At 43.2% G+C, this 23,408-nt stretch overlaps 2 protein-coding genes across 4 annotated transcripts in view; one reads left to right on the top strand and one right to left on the bottom strand.

Moving 5' to 3' along the window:
• LOC311251659 (uncharacterized protein) overlaps positions 1-23,408 on the top strand; it is a 97,938-nt gene that overhangs the window by 60,091 nt on the left and 14,439 nt on the right. The gene's annotated exons all lie outside the window — the stretch shown is intronic.
• bnc2 (basonuclin zinc finger protein 2) overlaps positions 17,103-23,408 on the bottom strand; it is a 165,690-nt gene continuing 159,384 nt past the window's right edge. For all 3 annotated transcript variants that reach the window (XM_084344180.1, XM_084344179.1, XM_084344181.1), the window contains one exon: positions 17,103-22,859. In XM_084344180.1, coding sequence (XP_084200306.1) covers positions 22,037-22,859 — 823 coding nt within the window. In that variant the 3' untranslated portion in view covers positions 17,103-22,036. The remainder of the gene's footprint in view (positions 22,860-23,408) is intronic.

The following is a 23,408-nucleotide window of genomic DNA, read 5'->3' as shown; positions in this document are numbered from 1 at the left end:
CTCAGGACTGCCACAACACATGTAATTTAATTATCAGCTTTACTTTGTGTCAATAGTGTCTGCAAAACACAAGCGGCTCAGCAGCAGCCAAGAAGTGCACGGCTGCAGATAGTTTTCTCTGGGGAGGAAGAACGTACTTATCTTTGATTCAACATATTGTCCCCATGTTTCCTCTCATCCCGCTACCTGCCTCCCCAGTTGCTTCCCTTTGTTCAGATACCGATCTTAACTTGCCCCAATTCTGCTCTGAATATGACTCAATCTACTGCCGCATTGTCGTACTTTATTGTCATGTTGCGGTTGGTGTTCATTATGGAGCACAAGGCGGCTTGATAGCATGTACTTTTGGGCCATGTGTGTCAGCTAACTGGTGTACTTGGCTCAGATATTGCCTGGCTGATGATATCTAGACCGAATCTTAAAATAATCTTCAAATCTTCTCTTGAACTATTCCCAGAACTGGAGGGAAGTTGTCAGATGAATCACGGGCACTGAAGTGAATGGCTCAAACATGTATTAATGGAACGCTTTAGGCCATGTAGTGTAGCACAGCTATGATACATCATCTACTAGCTCTTCAGTACAGTGCCACTCTGCACTCTGCAAGTCACACTCACAGTCATGGTGGGCTCTTTGCATTATGGGGGAGGTAGTCTGACTCAGAGGAAGTAGGCTGTCGGCACAGTATAAACCTGCCATTGGGTGACAATTTAAGTCTGCCTTCTCCTTCCATTTCCGCTGAGTGTTACAAAGCCGCTCTCACTAACTGAAACAACAACCTACACATTGAAAATGGCCTCCCCGCATTGAAATCTCTGCTAAAACAGGTTCCAGGTTTAAAGAAATACAAGCTTTTTTTTCCTCCTATACCAGAATGATAGACCTTTCTCCAGCATTGGCACGGTGCTTAATCGAAGTGTAGAGATGGGTCTGGCGATGTTAAAACTGTGGGAGAGGTTACAGTATAAATGAAGAGGTAAACTCTGGACACTCTTTTCCATTGCTTCCAAGGAAACAGCTTTTTCCATGGATACTGACAGAAGCAATGCATGCTCTGCTTTTGTGTTATATTTTGGTGTTTTCAGGTTAAGGCCTAACAATACCAAGACAAAAAGCAATCTATAAAATCGACACATGACAAGACAAGTGAAATGAATTTAGGGGAAAAACCTGATGATTTCACATCAAGCGTACTAAAACAATATTTAACAAATAAAGCAAGCAAGACAGAACTTACATTTATATGGTGTTGCCTTGATTCGCCGACACTTCTGCTTCTGTTTAAGGGTAGTGGGATATCATAAGTAAGCACTGGAGCAGACCAGTTGTTGGAAGATTTTATAGTTCACTTTCATTACCCAGAAACTGATGTAGGACTTAATATGCCAAAACCATCCAAGCAAATGTGCAAACACAGGCAGAGTGTGTAGGGTGAGGCTAAGTTGCCAGAATGGGATTATGCCCACAAGTTTTTCATTTTACGCGGCACTTGGCAGATGGAGCGATAGTGATTGAATTGACCTGAAGTGAAGTGTGCTGAATTGAAGTGAATTCAATATATTGAAACATTGATTGATCTACAATTCTAAGCAATGACTTAAAAAAGGTGTTGCTGAAAATGCTCAGCAAAACCACGAGTATGTTGTTGTTCAGTGGCCCCAGTGCTTAAGGCGCTGCTGCAGCTCCTAATCCAGCACCATGAAACCGATCAAATAGCCAGTACATGGTCACATAATGTGATACTGTACGCATCACGCTGTAACATGAGGCAGATGTCTCAATCTGTACTTTCCAAGTATCCCAATTGCTAGCAATTCAATCTTGGGCTACATCTGCGTGTAACCTAGTAAGCAGTCCCTCCTGCCACCACATTATTGTTCTCTCCCATCACTGTTCCTTCTCCTGGAAGTTTCAACTCCCTTCCATACAGGTAATGCAGACAAATGGGGCTTTAATGCTATTCACAGTCCCATCCTACATTCCCTCGCTTTGTCATCAGTTTGCCTCCCCTTTAAACGCATTTCTCGACCTTAAGCAGCACTTTATTGTGGCGTGTTATTTTGTCCAATTGGATTAAATAGACAGTAACTAGGAATCCATTTGAACCTGATCCTTGCTCAGGCTTCCTCAGCCAACTCCATTAACTGTCATACTTGTCCAGAAGGCCTCCTGTGCAATGGCCAAATGTGTAAGTTGATGCATCATCAATAACCATGCAGAGAGAATGTAAAAAGTAAAACCTTATATTTTACGTCTTTCCACTGAGGCAGCAGATCAAATCAGCAACAGCGCAGGCCCCGCTCTAATATGTTTAAACACTGATGAGACGCAACTCTAGACTCCCCTGAATGGGACCACGGCACTCTCACTTCTCAGTGTCTCAGCGTAAAGTGGTCTCATCCATGAAGTTATGAGCGTAGACACAGACACCGGTGCTAGTTTACCCACATTAGAGGGCCCTTATCAGGGCTTTCGAGACCCATCCCCTTCTCACATCTCCATCATGAAATACTTTTCTTTCCTACGAAGTGGTCTCCCCCGTGGAGCTTTGAGAGGGGAGAGGCAGGAGCTCAGGCGTATGAATCCCCGTGGTGAGTGCTGCTCTCTGGGCTTATTCCGTAGATCTCCCCCTGCTGTCTGTTGGGACTCTCTCTTGATGCTGTAGAGTAAGAGGACACCAATGCCCTGAGCAGCCTCTCAGATTTATTGAAACTTCATGTCCTGTCCCGGTAGCTCATTTGTCAGGAGACCTAATTTACACTGGCCCTTAAGACTAATTGCAAATTTGCGAAAAAATGCTGATGTCGTTGGAACTGAAGAGGGCTTTTTTTGCCCCTCCCTCAGTGTCCCTTGCCATGCATTCACTAATGCGTTTCATCTGTAGAGCATAAAATAGACACTGTTTCCTGTGTGTGTGTATGAGGGAGAGAGAGAGAGTGCAAAGAGAGCCCAAGCGGTAGGGTGTGTGAGAGAGAAAACGCTCCAAGATAAACCCCTAATGGGACTACTAACAAACAGGAAATCGTGACAAAAACACAAACATTATTTACTGTTTAATTCAATTCTGGGAGACCAATGCCCTCCCATCTTCCCTATCAAGTTATCAAGGCCAGAAACAAACCCCAAGACACCGGGCCACATGGCACTGTCTATTCTTGGCAACCAGCAGACACCACATGACAATTAGCAGTACAATTATCCCAGCCACTGGGTAGCTCTATGTGCAGATGGCAGTTGCTCCTAATGAGAGGACTTCGATAAAGCACAAGATATGCATATGATATAGAGGGGTTCATATAAAATTGCTTTTGTATACATTTTTTTTTTTTACTTAGGATTCAGTATTTATGCATTTAATTTCTGCATTTACATTGCAGCTACACCCACCCAGAGATGGCATGAGATGTGATTTTATGGAAATGTCTTAATCATAGAAGGGCAGATTCCTGAGGTTTCTGCAAAAAACTCCCCATAAATGCATAATGTTTCAGACTGTAAAAACTCCACGAAGAAGGAAGGTCTGTTGTTAAAGACAGATCATGGTTTCACCCTGACCATTAGATTACATTTCATTTATACGTCCTCCAACAATAATGTTTATATCCTTAAGAGGGTGTGAAGTATTTTGGGCTAAATGGCAGAGCTGCGGTGTGCTGTAGATTCGAGTGCCGTGCAGATGTGAGCGCAGAGCACATGCTGCTTGATTTGAGGGATAATATGCAACCACATGACTCAATCAGGAGATCTCCTCCCTTCATCAAGGTTTTGACACATTCAGCATACTTTGTGGCCGTTTTCACATGCAAGCATTTAATAACTGACAGATTCTTGTCATAGAGAACCTGTTTCAGGAAGTCTCCTCTGCATGAGTGCACACTTCTGAAAGTGGGAATCATGTACAAATTTTGAGTTGAGAGTTTCCAGTAATTATTTTTTTTCCCTGTCTCTCATCGATTAACTTGCAGGCCTCGCAAAGTCTTGAATACTGCCCTGAAAGACATCTTGCTCAAAGGCAGCTCACTCTCACATACACAAAAACCTCCTTTCCTTTCTTCCTAACATGTTTTGATGGAGCCGTTTTGGCACCGTATTTCAGCGGCAACACATGTGCACAGAGAGAAAAAACATGCAAAAGGGGAAGTTTGAAGGGTAGCGCAATTATCTGATTACGAAAAACATTATATGTCAAAAAGAACAACAACATGTAATTGGCTTGCTGTGTTAGAGCTGCAGAAGGCCAGATGTAGAAAGGTGTGCATGCCTGTCAATGTAATGGCTAACAGCTTGACCGCATAGTCCATAAGGCCTGCACCAGGAGGGCTCAAACTGCAATAAAATCCAGTGCTAGCATTTGTTAGTACTAGACACTCCAATTTGATTGGTAAAATTCACACTCTAATGGGCTTATAAAGGATTTCTTGGGCCCAGAACAATGAGCTGCAGGGCTAGAGCAGTGCCAGGTCATGGACACCCAGCGATTCACAACATCCCCCCCTTCTGGGCATGCTTAGTTTCCCCCATATCCACCAGTTACCCTCTGCAGCTCTGTTTAAAAGCCAGTCGGGATGTTCCAAAGGTATTTAATAGTACTGGTGGTGGAGGTGTGTGTGTGGTGGGGGGGGGGATTTCTGGACCTCCCACACTCAGGTTCAACCACAGAGCCATGGCTTTTCTGTTTCGCCCCACCCCATCTTTGCCCCTCTCTCTCTCTCTCTCTATTTCTCTCTCTCTCTTTCTTTCCCTCTCCCCGACCATATGTGTCAGTGTGGAAAAAAAGCTCTTTAACCAGAGGCACCTTTTCTCTTGCACCTTGCCCAGTTGCTCCCCTTTCTGGTGAAGACAACACAGAGGGATAGCGAGCCCACACATAGGGAACACATTTACCCAGGCAGAGGGCCAGAGCATTGCATTCCCATGGACCTGCTAGGGGAAAGAACTGCAGAGCACATTTTACACGTAAATACTCAGAATTGGATGTGGCACATCCTCTCTCTTTTTTTCTTTGTCCGTTTTTTTCCCTTCCCCGTTTCTCATGTCTCATCCCCTTCACTCAAATCAGGCTTACATGTTTTGACTGACCGTGTTTGCCACGGTGGCCAAGACAGGAGTAGAGCAAAGGCAGGGAAGGGGCTTTGGATTCATTTGATTTTGATTTGTATTGCGTCAGGAATTCAGACTTACATTTCATGCCTGTTGTTCACAAAAGACAGCCAAGTTTACCTCATGGTTCAGATATTTGGGGATAGGCAGGAGGAGTGCATGTTCAACACTCCCTCTGTGAAGCCATGTGTTCCGTATGTATTTGTTTTTCTATATTAGTGCATAAGTCTATCGAACTGTCAGTTGTGACTTAAGGCCTAAGGCCCTGTTCCATTTTGTGTATGTGTTCAAGCCTCGTTGCCTCTTGAGACCATTGTGTAGTCATATCTCCAGTTCCCCTTTGAGATACTGATCTCTATTTTCATCTTTTACATATGTAACCGGCCCTAATGGCTGTTCAGTTCCAGCTGTGTGCACATGCGACTACATTTGTTTAATGCTGCTTGCCCATAGCTCTCCATCAGCATTGGTGGATGTCTGTCATTTGTTTGTTGGGGCTGTCAGTCTTATGTAGTTGATACAATGCAGTGTTTAATACTGCAAAACCAACTGGCCACTAGGACCAATAAAGTTTAAGCTTGAACTTTAGCTCGCACTGTATTTGTGTGAATGTCTGGTTCTGAGTTTTTAAGAGCAATTTAATGTAGCGTTTATGTGATCTCAATCTCAGTGTGCGTTTCTTTCTCTTCCCCAGTGGTGGTGATGGTGGCAGTGGTGGGATTATGGAGTGGGTGTTTGCTCCCTTTCAACAGTCTCTCCACATGGCCTCCTGCCTCCTTTGTCTTTTTATAGCCTCCTTCTGGGAGACGCTGCACTCTCCCCGAATGCAACACAAGCCAAAACACCTCTCAGTTCCTTCGCCAGAGCCCGTTACCCAGGGAATACTGCTATTCCTCCCCTACTTTTCTACACACACCTTCTCTCATCTCACATCCCCCTGCCGCCCCCCCACCTCCAATCCCTCTCTCTTCAGCTGGACACAGATTTTTGTTTTTGGAGCATGAGCATGAGGGTGATACGTGAGTCATAGCTTTACCCAAGCGTAGGGTTTCCAGTATGACAAGTTCAACCTTGCGTGTTTCTGAGTTGTTATAGTCACCTTTCAGTCACATTCGTTTCATCAAGAATGTTGATCATTCTTCGCACTATGAAATCATTCAGACAACTTTGCTGATTGATCGTAAAAGCACGCTGACCAATACGTGCTGTATACCGTAGTCGACCAAATGTAGTCAAGTGTTGTCAGCTCCACATTATTGTTTGAGAAGAACTCCTCCTTAGAAACATGTTTTGATTGTATGCATTATATAACACTTTGGTTTCAAGGTCATTTTAATGTTAAGAAACATACCAGTGGTATTGCCAGTGCCAGTGGGGTTCACTGTTTCACATCAATAGTACAGTACCACACCTCCTGATTAGACATCGATTTCCTACTCTCCAGGCAGACTGGTTGGTTTTCACTCATTACAATACAATGTGAGAATCAACTTACAGAGACTTGGGACAGCTAATCCATCACAGTGCACAACAATTTGGCCCTTTATGTTTTTTGGCAAGGCGAAATTATCTTTCTGTTGTAATGTACAGCAGTAGTGCACGAGGAAACCTCTCTTGATAATGTGTTCATTGATGCACCAACGTCCATGTATTTGAGAGACGTGTAGAAGAGATTTACATCTATATGTGATGTTATAAAAAAACTATAGCCACGCCAGCTGCAGAACAAATGGTAAGAACATGAATTAAGCTGCTCCTTGCATTACAAAGTAGAGCTAGAGTGATTAACCACAAATTTATTCCAATAACTCCCAGATATGGATATCCGTATCAACCTCAGAAATCCAGTAGCATTTGGGCTTTATTACAAAAGTTGTTGATTGAAGGCCAAATCTAAAATCTACTGTGTTGGGACCCGTGTTAATGTTTTTTTTTAAAGACTATTTTAAGACTATATTGGAAATTACAGCTGAACAATGGCTGAGAAAAACTTCTGGACCAGTTCCAAAACTTATCGTACCTATTAGTAATTTAAACACCAAAGTATGAAAAAAATAGGGCCCAAGTTTAAAAATGCCAGAATTTCCCTCCGACTTAAGTCTGTAGTAGTTCATTTTATCAACACAGCATAATGCATGGAAACCAAGAGTTGCTCACTGTGTGCTGGAATAGGCTCAGCCCACATATGAAAAAATGATGTATAGGTGGCAAGTTTATTTAACACCATAGCAAAATGAATGAAAAACTATGGCTACCCAAAAGGGAGAAAATTAATCAAAGAAATTATGGTGTGCTTTTGAAAGTGGTCTGCCTGCAGTAAAATAACGTATAAGCTTAGTTAATGGGCCGTAACAAGCAAAACCACCTCTATGGCCCGCACTCTGCAAGTCTTTAAAGTGTTTTTCTTTGTTTTCCACACAAGCCTTATTAACCACATAACCCATTACTTAGTTTTGGTATTTCATGTGTCTACAGTTTAGATAACTTATTGCCCCTTTCTCTGTGTGCTGGCAGCTTCGCACGCCCAGCCCATTCCTAACCAGCCCTGGCCTTCTTCCTGTGTCTGTCCCTCACCACACCCACCCCGCAGCCCTGTGTGGCATCAGACATACAGGCGTGCCACTGCACTGACATGGTCGTTTGTCTTCTGACCGCCGTGGCATATGGAGAGGGCTGGCACTGCACAGATGTCCACTAAGTGCTGATGAAGGGAGTGAGGAATGGATGGGCTGGGGCTAAGAGGATCTTTGCTGGTGCTGCTGGAGCCTGGTACTGCTCTGCCCCGCTGGTGTTATTAACTTTACTGTACTGAGGAGGGGGGCAATGAGGCTATTCAATAAAGTATGTGTTTCTAGATATCTAGGAAAGTGTCTGAGCGTGTTTGCCTTTGCTCTCTCTGTGAGCCCCTGTGTGTCTGTATCTCTTTACCTCTATCTGTAATGTGTGTGTGTGTGTGTGTGTGTGTGTGTGTGTGTGTGTGTGTGTGTGTGTGTGTGTGTGTGCGTGCGCAGGCTAGTGGGTGCTGCCTGGTGGAGCTCTAGTGTACTGAGAAAAAGGAGGGTGTGGATTAAAGCTGTAGGTAGAGCAGAGAGAGCCTGAAAAGAATAATTTGCAGCTTAAGGCCAATAGCTTCAAAGTCATGAATCCTCATGGGTGAGCCAGCCAGGCTCTGAACCTGTCAATGGTAACTTACTCCTCGGATAGCACGCCAAAGACTTCAATAATGACATCACCCAGGCATGGGGGTAGAGGATAGGAGTTGGGGCGGGGGGGTAAGGGAGAGCTGAGAGACAGGCCAGCTTTCAGGGGTGCAAGCGCGGCCCTTCAGAGTACTTTGGAGTCCCGCTTGACGAGGGCTTTGCAGCAGCCTGATACCGACCATGTTGTTCTCTGCGTGGATTGGCCACAGAAGCCACCAGGGTGGCTTATCAGATTTATTGAGGCTTAGCGGTTGACGTTCAGAGAGTGTATGTGTGATGAAGTGTGTGTGTGTGGAGGTAGAACCGGGTGAATAGGGAAAGGGTCATCCCTCTAACAATCCACTCGTCCCAGTTAATTTAGACAGCACCCTGGGGTCTGACAGTGAAGAGGGAAGACTTTGCACCACCCCTCGCTGGAGTCCTCAGGACTTGAGCCCAGCGAAGCACTTCTGTAGCTTCTCACACACAAAATCCACCTTTTTCTTCCTTTTTAATAATACTGTTGTGGTCATAGTCGGGAGGTGATATTAAATTTGACAGAGCTGTATTTATCTCACCATGTAGACCTACTGTATTTTATACAACGGGCAACATGATCAAATTCTGTGCTGCCTAATACCGCAGTCCGTCTGCATCCAATTGGTAAGCTTACCACAAACTAATAGGATGTGGATATGTTACCTTGAATCGTGGTGTTCTTGGAGTAGAAAGTGTGCACCGCAATCTTGTCTCTGTCAGATTTCCCAAGCTTAAGTTTCAGACACACACTTCAAAGTCCCTCTAATGAGTGGAAAAACATTGCCGGCTCCTGCACGACATTAAAGAGTGCCATTTTTTTTTTTTTTTGTGCTGCGTTGTATTTCACAAGCTTTCCCTTCCAAATGTTAGCAACTCATTTTCACCTCCAGCACAAACAAACAGTGAAGTATCACCTATTGTAGCCATGTATCAAAGGCAGCATTTGTTAACAATAAAATGCTGGTTTGAAATGGCTCCAACACAGATTTCTGTGCTCAAATACCGGCCAACATTTTTTTATGCCACAAAAATCAAAAAGGGGAGAAACGGCTGGGAGAGAGAAGGCAATACATAAAACGTGTAAGGGAACTGCCAGATAAACTACACAAAACATTCTTCAGTTTTATTTAATTGCTCGATTGCAGAGGCTTTGTTCTTGCTGCTGTCATCTTTTCAGTTATTTTTCCATTTTGATCGGCGCTGTATTGTTTGGAGAACTTGGCCCCTATTAAAAGCATATCGAATTTGGGACGTGCTTCCCAGCCTCCGTAACAGATATGGAGAATCGATAAGAGCATTACAAGACTGTGACAGAATGGCCCCCACCCCCGCTCCTCTCACGTCTAAAAGGATGGCTGTGTGACAATAGGCCTCGCTCACACTCCAGAGATCCTATCCGGGACAGATCACATTATCTGTTTGGTGGCATAATCGGACATTAACCCTTTGGTGACACTCCGGGCCGAGCATGGTGACCGAAGAGGACGCTTGATTAATAAACCTTAAACAGATCCAGCCAGTGCACGTTTAAAGACGCGAATGCACCGGTGTGTTGTGTTTCTGTTACAAGTTATTTTGACAGCAAGTTTCTGGCCTCATCAGTATCTGTTTCTCCACGGTCTCAGTCGCATGAGCCGCATTTAGCTCCCTCAGCATCAGTACCAATTCCATTTAGGGGTAAAAATGTAAAAATTCTCCCTTGACTCATTCCCAGGTGGTGTTTGTGAGAGAGAGAGAAAGAGAGGAATAGTTCAGAGAGACATACAGAGAGACGGACAGGATAAAAAATGAGCACTGGGGTTTGTTCAGGTTCAAGATGCATTGTGTCTGTTGGCAGCGTGTTGGGCCAACATTGTTTGACGTTCTACCCCGAGTGCGTTTGTGAGCCTTTGAGGGCTTTATGGCTCGGTGTGACTCTGCCGCCAATAGGTTCCAGATGCCGCCGGTGTGGGAACCGGGGAGTAGAGCGAGAGGGGAGACAGGGAAGAAGCATAACCAGGTGTGACCCATTGCAATCTGGGATGTTCTCCATGGATATTCAGACTAATATGAGTATGCATGTGTGTGCGTGCGCTGGAGAAACAGGGGGATGAAATGTGTTCTCAATCTGACATTGGACAGACAAACAGACAGGTAGACAGGATTGTGGACACACATAAGGACTTATACTTTAATACACAGCTTTTTGGTGTTTTTTTGCATACTGCAACTGCATACTTCTTCACTCCTGCAAGTAGCCCGTGCACACACCCTCTGCCAAGGCACGGAGTTCATGGTCTGAGTCGCGTTGTTCAGCACATTTGCTGCTGGCACCAGTGAGGTCCGACATATGGCAGCACTCTGAGCCTTCAAGCCCAGCTTTGGGGCTCTGAACAGAACCTGCCAGCTCCACAGTGGCCTACTGTAAGGGAAAATTGTCAGCAGGACCATTTAAGGTCCCAAACCACAAGCACTGATAAATGTCTGCATTTCTCTATGTAATTACCTTCAATCCGGTGTCCCTTTTCCAAGAGGCCAGGAAGGAAACAACAGAGCTTAGAACAGCAACAGAGAGAGGGAAAAAAAAACAAAAAACAGAAACGCTCTGAATGCTGGCTAAATGAAGTATGGTTCTGCTGTGTGTGATTTAAAAAAAAATGGGTTTGGGAGGAGGTGGGAAGAGGTGGAGCTGAGTTCAGCCAATGTGTTTTTCATTTAAGTAAAGGTAAAATATACTAGAGGGGAAATTTGCATTGGCTGAAAGTCGACAGTCACTGAGGACAGTATACATTGAATGTCGGTTGTCTAAGTTCATTGCAGGTTTGCGCCTTTTTGTCTATATCAGGGTCATGTCATAATGACCTCACATGAACAAAACAAACAACAATGAAAAACAAGATCCACGATGTCTGCAGAAAACCAGTGGATGGTTTTGTTTTGTTATCGCTCTCACATGAAGTCAATAAGCATATAAAATGAGAGCATAACAACATGTGTGTTTCATTAATGACCTATCTGCAGATTATTTTTCGCAATTAATCGATAAACCGTCAATGCTCACCACAATGTCCCACAAAGCTTCTTTCCTTAAAACCAAAAGACCCAAAAGACCGTACCATCATTATTGACAAAGATACACTTAAAAATACATCAAGAAGCTGGAGCCAGCATATTTTTTGACATTTTTGCTTAAATCAAAAGAGTTGGCCATTATTTTTCTTTCCATCGATTATCGAAGAATCAACTTATTAGCAGTTGCAGCTCTATTTGACATAAATACTGCAAAGCTGTTATAGTACATATGTGACGACATATTCTTATTAAAGGTCACTATAAAAATAGCCAGTCATGTTCCACGACTCTGACTCTCTAAAAGTGGGTATGCAAGCCTCTTAAAATGTCTAATTCAAAACATAAAAACACTGTTGGAAAAGCACACTGCACCATCTTTGACCAATTGTGTGTAATCTAATAATTTTGTTTAAAATTTTTTTTTCAGAATTTCATTCAGGGATTTTGGAGTAGTATAGTAAAACTGCAGAGAGGTGTTGCACCTTGTTGCTTTAAATTAATGTACGCTGATAGAATTAGTTGGAATAACAAGATTATGTCACAAGCCTTCAGTCAGTTGAAGGTTTTAGTTTTAAAAAATAACCGCAGTGTGCAATCGAAAGAAAAACTTTTCCCGTGTAAAGCTTTTTATAGCAAAATAGTACCTGCTACTGTTCTCACAGGGCTGCTACTGTTGTCGATAATCCCTTCCTCTTCAATCCATCATCTGCAAAATAAACACAGGCCACCCCCACCTGTGTCTGACTTGGAGGGGTGAGGGCCCGTTAACCTGCTCACACAGGCCACCGGCTCGGGCTGCAGATTCCCCGCCTCTCTGTTTAGATTATTTCCACGGAGGCGGGTGACTCTCTTGTGTCGCTGATAAGAGCGCAGTAGGGTGGTGGCAAGAGGGTCAAACCACAAGGGGAATAAAAAACTCAGGAAAATGCTGGAAAAAATATCTTTATCCCCTGGAAAAAAAGTACTTTTACCCCAAACTTCTTCACCATGGCGCAAGGCTATTACACTGATAGAAATTCTTCTCCCTCCTCGACAGTCTGGCCCTGAGTACGCAAGGGGCCAGAGTCTTAGCCACATCTCAAGCTAATTTACAAAGATCCCGAATTATTCTCTTATCTTGGGCTTTAAAGGTTGTAAGGTTGATTAACAAGGCTCTGTCCTGTTTATCAGTTTGGGGCTGGGTGTGGAAAATAGCCTGCGATAAGTGCACAGACCATTAAACATTCTATTTCCCCTAATATTTGTCGGCAACCATCTGCTTAACTGATCTCCCTTCACTTTAATTAAAAGGGATTCCCGTCTTGTTGGGGTCATTATGTGCTGGCGGACGCCAGGAGAGGGGTTTGTGATGAGTTCAGCGTTCCCTCTGTCCCTGGGTTGCCAGAGGGCTTTTTTCATCCTCCCTTCCACCCTCTTCTGAGTTAACCCCTTCCTGTCCTGCTGCACTTCCACCTCGTTATTTAGCGGGTGAAGCAGACTAAAGAGTTAGTGAGTCGAACAATTCGAGAAGAGATCCAGTGTGTACTGGTGCAAACTTTTCCCTTCACTGGGGAAGTGTATAGATATTCACACTATCTCCCTCAACTCCGGGGCATGAGACTCTGGCTGTAATGGTTTGATTTGCCCAACACTAGTTGGATCGATGCGGCTGTTTACAGTTTCTCCCTCTCTCATCCCTTTTGTCTTTTTTCTAATTTAGTGTTCCCAAACCATGGACAGGGGTCTGAGTCTGTCTGCTGTGCTTGCATCTTCGCCCTCCTCCCCGCTCTCCATCACTGTCCATTGATGTTTTTCCCCTCTCTTTCTTTTCTCCTCTTCCTCTCTCCTTCCTTGGTTGGTCTTGGAAAAAGAGCTGCATGCCTCCACACTTCTGGACAAGACTGATGGCTCGTCAATAGCATTAGCCAGCATTGCAGGCCTCACTGGTGTAGAACCAAATCAATAAGGCCCAGTAAAAAGTCTTATACGTGTATGCGGTCCATCCCAGCGAAGGCTCATGTTACCACAGATGAGTTTTTATAAGAATTCAGGAGTCACCATCTATTTTATTCCCTTTAATTCTACATTTCCTCAGCAATTCACTAACATTCATAAGTGCTTTTGCTCGCAGTCTTCCCGTCTCTTTTAGTATAATTATGTATTGAATCCATCAGAAATTTGAAAGAAATGTCTCTGTTCAGTGTTACATTAAATATGGAGATTTAAATTTAGCCGCCCTGGATAAATAGCAGTGACATATCAAATCTTTTCTGCTCCTTTTCCTCTAAATTCTGGTAATTTACCTTCTAATTATAGTGTGCAATTACAATCAGTTAGTCCTCAATGAAAATTGATTTCTGCCCTCAGTGCAGTAGCTGGACGGTGTGTGTCTAAGTGTGTGTGTGAGCGCATTTTTTGAAGATGAGTCTCACATGTTGGAAGAAACAAAAATCAGGAATCACATGTAAAAATTTGAGTATACATACAGTAGTTTACCTACCCAATGATTTGTCTGTTTCTGTTTTCATACAGAAACATATAACGACGTCCATGAGACTCAAGAGGTTCACGCAGTGGGGTATTGCAGAGTGCTGCAATGCCGGCTGCTTGATGTTACTGGTCACTACTTCAGGCTACCTTCACTGACTGATCGTCTATTGATATGGCTTATAGATGTAAAGAAGTTTTTCTCAAAGTGAAGAAAACTTAGGAACCATGTTTGTGTGTTAGGTCTCTCTGTTCAGTAGATGGCTTTCTTCGTTCATCATCTGTACCTTCCAATCTCTAATTTGTGGGGATGCATGACATATGCAATGAGAAAAAATGATATTATTATTGAAATCACAGCCGATAAATAGAGCCGATAATAAAAAGCCAAATTAAAACATCTACTGCAGTAGGTGGCAGTATGCACCTTTGAGGCTGGTTTGCGAGGAGAAAAAGATAAAGAAGAAGCGCAATGCTCTGTTGTCACTCTCCTTACGTCAAACTGCTGCACCTGGTAGAGCCGCACAATGTAGACTCAAGAGCCATACATGTGTTCTCTGGTGTTTTTTACAGTCTCAGAGGACGACAACATGGTTTCAATTTTCCAAAATAACTGTTCTGCAAGAGTTCAGAGAGGAGGGTAAACGACAACTCTTATTAAAACTAACTGCTATTATATAACATGGCTGCAGGTATGCATAAACAGGTTAGGAACGTCTGATATATTTTTTCATAATAAAAAACAGTGAAATTATCGGTTATCTTGTAGATATCAGCCATGATAAGCAGGTAATTATCGGTTAACGGTATCGGCAAACAAAAAGCCATATAGTGCACCCATACGAATTTGCATTAAAAATCACTTAAGCAATGGGTATTTAGCAGCAGACTGAAACATTATATTATATTATATTATGTTATATTATGCTGCTTTTATGCTTCAGCCTTCTTGTTTGGTCAGCGATGTCCCCCGGGTATTCTTCTTTGAAAAAAAGCTTACTGTAACTCAGAAAACAAAGTTTAATTACTGTACTTTTTTGGGAAAGTCAGACACTGTTGGTGAGGTCAAGGCCCTTTTAGCCAGCAGAGAGTGTAATTTTAAAACGGCATCAATCTTTAGGTGCTAAAATGGATAGTGAGTCTGTCTTCTTTAACTGGCTAACAATAGCATTAACTAATATCTGTAGATTCTGTCTAGCTCAGAGAAGGACAGCAGCTGATTTAGCTCCCAAAGTGATTTACTAATAACAATATAGGTTTTTTGACTGCATATATACACTGTGTGTATTACTTTACAGTCTTGTAAGTTGGTCTGCTGTGTCGTTACAGCTTCTTAAGCCGTCCGTCGTAGAACATTTGCATGTTCTCTTTGCATTGAAATCCGTTCTGACAGCACTCGCTTCTCTCCACAGTGAACAGGCATGCAGGTCTGTTGAACTGGAGACAGTACATGCTACCTGTAGACGTTTGCAGCTGAAACACTTTGCAGGCACTATTGACTTTCAGTGAATTTTTAAAATAACCTCTGGAACATGCTGCCATGTCTTAGTCGCTTGAGTTTCACTGCCGCTTGTGGCTGGAAAAGAGAGCTGTGCCCCATTTATTTGTCCTATATATTGCACTTGCCCCTAAATGTGAAGGTGAATGTGAGGTGGTGATTAGTCATTTTTATCTGGGAGGTACTGACCTGCACAAATATACAATGTTTTAATAACCAATTTGATATGTTATTATAATGACCACTGTTGAAATTTCCACATAACATAACAACATTTTAACTTAAACGCTTAAAAACGGAAGCGGCACGTCATTGACGGACTCCAAGTCGGACAGACAGACAGACGGACTGATGGACATCTTGCCCTGTCAGGCTCTCCACCCATGCCAGCACCCTTTTCCAGTTCAGTCACAACAAAGCTCGCCCTGGCTGTCTCTCTCTCTGTCCGTTTGTCTCTCCGTGTTCTCCGACAGCACAGAGCTTCTGCTTCTCAAAGGTCAGCGGAGGGCCAGTGTGTTTGTCAGGCCAATCGATGACCTGCCGCCGTCAGAAACACGCTCAGTTATGTAGCGGGGAGGTCAAGCTAGTGGCGGACAGCGCCCACCGCCTCCCGGGTGGAAGGGAGTGTATGTGTGAGTGTGTGTGTGTGTGTGTGTTTAATATGGGTGGCTGAGGATATCTGTGAAAAGTGGGGGAGGATCTTTTACTAACCCTGCATATAATCAATACCATCCAGCGCTATTATTCTGAAATGGTGTGCATGTGTGTATGCGTGTGCGCATGTTGTGCAGTTATCAACAATGACAGGGGATCAAGGAACTGGTGTGTGACAAAGAGGAATGGTGTCCAATTCAAGGTCAATAAGGCCTGTGTCACTCCTTCACTTTCGCAGAGGGGAGGGCGGAGGCGTTATGTTCCTGTTGGCTACCAGAGCAAACATGACATCCCTGCTGGAGCTCATATCAATTTGTAATTTGACCTCCAGTCACAGCAAATGATGTCAGCACAGGTCGCTTTTGCAAAAATGACCCTGCATTTGTCCGTTGTCGTTGTCAATATCTGTCTTCAGTGTCACATCGCTGTTCTGTTTTGAAGCTTTTTTTCTTTGACTGATGTCAATATTCATAGAAGTTAATATTCTTATTTTATGTGCACACATATATCAAAATATTGATGCTTTGCTAGCGCTGCTTTTCTAGAGGAAATGAAAAAGCTTTCTCATTTTAAAAAGAAAAAGGCATGCCAGTTTTTCAGCACATTTTGTGTTTTTCCATAATTGTACTAAATGCCATATTTTAAGTACATGTTAATATATATTATCCCCCCAACATAGAGCTTTGACAAGTGCATTTAATTTAATTTCAGCAGCATATGATCAGACAAAGGTGCTCTGTGTCCTTTGTTTCCCTCCTTCAGTGACCATCTCACTAATTTGCCAAGACCAGCAGCACCTTCTCCTCATGCCATTACATCTTTTAATAACTCTATTAATCTAATCGTCCACTAATTGGTCAAGATAGCCTTTTCCCTTGTGATTTTTATCAAAGGGTAATTAAAGAGCCCGGTAAAACCTGCTGAAATCACAGTGTCTTGTTAAAATGGCTTGATTGACACATTGTCTCAGGGCTCTGTATTTTTTTTTTATACATTATAGAGAACGGTGTCTTGTCAAGCTACTTTTCTTTAATAAGATGTTCACAATAACACAATTCAGCGATTATTTATAAGTGCGGCTCCTTCACGTTTGAATAAAATGCGATGACAAAATGCCAGTGACTGATAAATCTTTAATATAAAAATTGTACAAGAATTCTGATACAAATTACAAGAGGTATTTGGACAAAATATGAATAAAATTCCATTTACATCCCAAAACCCTTATGCATTTTATGCAAAAACCATAGACAGTTATGATACAGAAACAAATACAAGAAAGGCAAAAAAAAAAAGGAGAAAAAAAAAAAAAGAAACAAGAGTCTTTTAAAAAGAGGACCATTTTTTTTCCTCCTGTCTGCAAATGGGAAACACCTGTTTAGGTAACATACAGTATTCATGAGGCTTCCAAATCACCATTTTGACACCAATGTGTTATTTGCAGTGCGACTGTGTAGCCATGCAACGCCGTCGAGTGCCAGTGCCATAACACAGGCTTTTTAAGACACGGACACAAATGCATTGGATACACAAAAACAAGTGTGAGAACAAAAAAAATCTAAATTCACCAGGTCTTCAAGCTTATTTATATTTTAAGACTGTAAAATATAATTGGCACAATGGAAAACATTATATGGATTTACAGTATTTTTTTTGTTTTTTTTTGACATTTCACAGGTTCCAGTTCAAATTAATGAGGGTATTTTTTAGAATGTAACACATGAGACTGAAGCATCTATACAAACCCACGCGTGTGTGTGTTTTTCTTCTATCTGCATATTTCTTATGATGTCCCACCAACACATTTGAATCCCACTTTGTTCCATGAGCTACATTAACTGGACAAGTTTGCATGCGGTGTCACCTCTCATCCTCTCCGCTTACACCTATTGTACTCACTCACTCACTCACTCACTCTGTGACGTGAACAAAATGGACAGTGATTAACAGGTCAGAGGCTTCAACCGTTTGCCTTCACCCTCCGCGCGCTATGTTGAATTACAGAATAATTGATGCTTGAAGCTCGTCTAATCAAATATTAAAGATTCACTCCAGTGGTCTGGGCCAAAGAGGTTCTCTAAGTGACGTGTTCCTGCGCATCCACAACTCTGGTCACTAGGTAGCAGAATGCACCTGGGCCCATGTGGTTGGAGAAGTAAAAAAAAAAACAGGACAAAGATTGGATTGGGGGCTTTCTCAGAGGAGACGGGGAAATTGGTGGTCATTTCTCAAAGGAGAGGAGAGTGTAGGGGAGAGGGGTGGAAATGTGAGGGGTAGCTCGATCGCTCTCCAGCAGGCAATCAAGAAGAAGCTGGCGATGAGTCCTGGGGAGTCCTGGCCCTGCTGCTCTCTTGCTCTCTCCTCTCCCTGTGTTCCTCGCTTTCTCCCCTGCCTTGTTAAGTGACTGCCGCAAGGCTCCGGCCAGACCACTTTCTAAGCCATCTCTCCCTTCCCTCTCTGTTTCTCGCCGTCTGTCTGCCTGGCTATGTTGGACAGTCGTTTGCATGTTTTCTCAGCTCTGTTTCCAGCGTCTCGCAGCTCTGAGCTCTGCTGGCATGACCAGCACCGTGCAGGACTCAGAAGCAGCCCGTAGGAGGTAGGAGAAGGGTGTTGTGAGAGAATCTGTTCTGTGATATTCAGTGCACTTCTAGAGAGGTCATGCACTGTAGCTGCTGCTTGAGAAACGGACAGCAAGGAACAGGACATGAAGAAATTGTTAGAGTCTACAAAAAACAAGTCTGAAAACTTGTTTTTCTCAGATCACGAAGGGCATAGAAGTTGAGGTTATTTGGGCAGAGAACATTTATATTAAGATAACTTTTGATATGTATGTAAAGCTCTCTTAATTCTGAAGGGTTCAAATCAATTTGTAAGCTCGCTGGTCTTTTTTCAAGGGTTTTCCTAATTAGCCATTGCTCTCTTTGTGTAAAATGTCTCGATGATAACAATAAAAATCCTTTGGACTTCCCATGCCTGACTCAGTACGCGCTCACACCACTCTCCATAATGGAATGTTAGCTTTCTGTGTTGTGGCAGCAGCTATGATGTTAATGCTAGATGGAGAGTTTCATTTCCTGTGCTGAGAATACTCTTTTCTCTGCCCCCATCTCCTCCATCACTAGAGGTTAACAAGTCATCTAGTTCTTGTCATCTTCCTGGCCTGTAAGTAGAAAGCATATGTGAGTCTGCGGCACTCTCCTCCGTGTGTGTGTGCTTTTGTATGGTTGTGTGTTGGAGAGACAGCTGTCAGCAGGGTTCCTAGAGTAGCACTTTTTTATTTCTGCCAGAGCGAGGGCCGGGGGGATTGAATGAGTGAATGAGGCAGCGAGCGCCTCAGTGAAACCCACTCCTGGGAGAAGGCAGGGGTTCCTGTACTCAATTTTCCCTTCACTTGGGATAAACAGGCAATTACCCATCCCTTTTTCCTATGCCATGGCCGTCCGGTGAACTTAAGCATACACTATTAGCGTGTGTCCCTGTAGGACCTGCGCTGTGGGGTGTGGAGGTGGTAAGTGAGTGGCGGGTTGAAGAAATGGGTAAGGCGGTTGTTAAATGACTGTGCTCTGACAGACAAAGAGAAAAACTGAATGAGAAAAAGGAACTGAATTGAATTGAATTATCAGCGACCCTGAATAAGAATAAGCGCACCTAGAAAATGAAAAGATGAATTGAATTCAGCCAAATTGAATGAGTCAAATTGAATTGTTCGGAGCACACCGTCTCATTCCTTCTTTTCCTCTTTCTGTCAGTGTCACAGTCTCGTCAGCAACCTTGGCGTCTGGCAGTGTAACGAAGTGACAAGTGAGTTATTAGACAGAAGAAGCTGGAATGGCAGGGACGCCTCCAGGTAACGGAGAAGCAGCACATTTTTAATGATCGTTGCTGTCATCCTTTCCTCCCTAGTCAGCCTTCCACCTCCGCAACCTTTCCATCAGCCTCAGCTCTCCGTCTCGCTCTCTTTATCTCTGAGAAGAGAGGACTGAAAACTGCATGTGTCATATAGGTGGAGTCTTAAAAAAAGGGACATGAAATATTTCAGGAGAACAGGTCATGTCTATATTGCAAAATGGCTTGAGTATGAAACAAATGGAACTCAACACTGTTATGGATGTAGGGTGTTGTGAATACTGTACAGCACACCACATAACACTGCATATTTTTCCCTCTGTGTGTAGCACCAGTCAAGTAAGAGAAGATCTTGTTGTATAGTAACACATGGCAATGCTAATACACTGATAAAGAAGTCAAACTGAGGAACAATCTCTATTTTTTGTCTTTTTACAAAAAAATATTCTTATACTGGACAAAAACATTTCCATGAAGATACATCACCCACCAATAAATACCCCTTCCCTTGGCTACTTTTGCCCAGTTACTGGAAATATTTGTACCGTGAGACAGTCGTGGACATGTTAAAAACGGCTGCAACCAACAGCCAGAAAAATGGTATGGTACATTTGTTGCGGACACTCAGCAATGGAAACCAATACCAAAAATATCACAGCAAAACAATTAAGACTCAAGTGCATCATATTAATCCAATGGGGCATGATTTAAGTACAATGTCACACTGAAAAGGTTTTTTTTCTTAAGCAAACGGTTTTGTTTTGGTCACAGTTGAAGGACTATTTTCTTCTTTTTTCAATACTACGGGGCAGTCATTTTTCATTAAAATGCCTTTTGAGAGAACAAACATGAATCTTTTCATTGATAACTTTGTTTGACAATGTCACAATAATGCCATGCTTTGCACAGACTACCCCACTAAACCTCTGACGTAATTATTGTGATCATTATGGCAACCATACATAAATAACTCCTTAAACAAAAAGAGGAGGAGAGACTTTACCAATATTTAACACCTCTTTGTTTGTGAAACAGCAGTTTATATTCAGTCACATCTGGATTCGTTTTGAAGCAAGACACTTTGTAGACACTCTCCGAATGCGTTGTTTAGCGATGGGGGAAGATCTCAGGTTTTGTTCAGGGGGGACGAGATGTTTTCTGTCGTCAGACTGTGTTTTGAAAATGAGCACGTGCAAAAAGAAACTGGCACAAGTATTTTTTGAAGGTACTGTCATTTCCCTTGGCACTGTAGCCATCAATGACCCCAAACAACACCTAAACTTACCATTGCAAAAGTCCTCATTATAATAATATTACACATCCCCTTGTATAGATGCAAAGTGCAAAAACTGAATTGGTATACTAAAGCTCATAAACATAACAGACAAAAAAAAAATCAATAGAAATACAGAGAATGATATCAGTGTAGGAGCCTAAAAAAGCATGCCGGCAACCTCTGAATATCTAACAAGTAGATAAAACAAGCCACATGATATTCTTTTTTTCCTAGGACTCAGTTTAAAATGTGTCTTTGAAGCTAACATAAATGAGTCAAGCTAGTAAGATGCTACCTCTGTCTTGCCTATAGCTGGAAGTATTGTACTGGACTGTAACATAAAACCATAAAGAGAGAGAAAAAAAGAAGCAAACAACCATCAACACAACTCTTTTACACCAAAAGCCTCTTGGGACATTATTTACAAATGAAGCTGTCATGCTTTTGTAAGGGGTTCATTTAAAAGCTATCATTACACAAATACAACAAGAAGATTTTCTTTTTTTTCTTCAATACTATCATTTCTGCAGGCAAAGTCACAAATAAGAGTTTGAATAGATTCTTTGGAGACGGACATAAAAACAAAGTGGGGACACGTTTGAAAGGAAAGATGGAGGGGCTTATGAAAAAAAAGAACCGGAGTTTTGTTATAAAGCAAACTCCATGCTCAAGAGCGTCATCCTGTTCTTCCAAAGAAGGAAAAGTCAAAGATCACAATAATAAACTGTATTTAGAGTCAATGAATTTTATAGAGGGACTTAAATGTCTTGCAATGACTTACAGAGGATGGGCAGGAGGCATACAGGCATCTAGCTTGTATTTGATGGCCCTGGGCTGGGGTTAAAAGCGAATTTGAGGAGGAATAAGGATGAGGAATGAAGGGAGGAGCGGGCAGACTGACAGCAGGGTAGAGTAGCAAGTCATTCTTTAGTCTATTATTGTAGAGAAGGGCATGTTTTTATGGAGGTTGGGGTTCTGAGAGTGTCGGTTACGGCTGCGCACAGAGCTGAACACCATGTTGCAACCGGGGATTTTGCACTTGTGCATCTCGCGCAGGTGCACAGTCTTGTAGTGCACACGCAGGGTCCCTTTGTTGCTGTACATTTTGTGGCAGATGTTGCAAAGGATCCCGCTGCTGCCACAGTTACTGCCCCCGGTGGACGAAAGGAGGAATGGTGAGGAGGAAGATTCCAACCTCTCGCCATGTCCTTCTCCTCTTAGTTCTCCAGTCTCAACCCGATGCCCCCTTTCAACCCGCCCCTCGGCACGCTGGGAGCAGTCCTCCCCCTCGCTGTTGCCCTCTTCCTCATCCTCTTCTCCCTCCTCCTCCTCCAGGTCATCCAATAGGATGCCTTCATCGCTGCCCTCATCTGACTCGTGTGAAGAATGGACACTGCTGCTGGATTGAACACTGGATGTGGTGCTCAGGTCCAACACCATGTAGTCCTCTGGCTGGCCCCGGGAGAAGCCGTTGGTGTGGTGGTTTTTAAGGGTTTGGTTGAGAGGGTGGTGGGGATACTCGATGCTCATGGGGGAACGGACACTGTGGTTCAGGCCAGTGGGCCCGAGGCTGGCGCCTCCGAAGCCCATCCCGGCCATAGGGTCCAAGCCCATGTGGTGCCCGGCGTAGATCTTGGCCAGTATCTCGGCTCGCAGGTCCTTGGGCAGTGGCGTGAGTTGGGGGTCCAGGACAATGTCGTCCAGCTCTTTGGTCAGCAGTTTGCGGTGCAGGTTGATGTTGGAGCTGTGCCTAATGTGAGGAGACAATCAGAGTTGTAAATCACAATGCTGCCAGTGTGTTAAGAATTTAGATAACCTCTCAAATACAAAATATTTTTACTTAAAATATATTTTTCATATTGTCTTAATTCTTTTAAATGGTACCAGGCTACAGATACTCGATAGAAGAGCCACTACATGTGTAATTATTGTTACTCTCAGTCGGGGTACACAGACAGTCACGCAGAGATAGAAATTCCCCCTGCAGCTCTCCACAGAAAAGTGCTCGAAGATTGCACAGAGAGAGAGAGCATCCTGCTAGTGTTTACCGCTGTCAGCATGTCTGCACTGCACAGCCCTCAAATCCAATAGACTCTGACTCAATTAAATACTCCACCATATTGAATGGGAGTTTATCAATTGATTCGAGCTGTGGTAATGTGATAATCGAGGGGAACTGGATAGCATATTAGCACTAGGCCCTGACAGCATTATCGCATTCGTTCCCTATTGGAGGTGGCTTAATCGAGCACCTCAATGAACATGTCTTTATGTAGCCCTGGATTTAATTAAGATGGGC

The sequence above is a fragment of the Pagrus pagrus genome, assembly GCF_965226575.1.
Source record: "Pagrus pagrus genome assembly, chromosome: 2".
Lineage (NCBI taxonomy): Eukaryota > Metazoa > Chordata > Actinopteri > Spariformes > Sparidae > Pagrus > Pagrus pagrus.
This window is presented reverse-complemented; position numbering and strand designations above follow the sequence as displayed.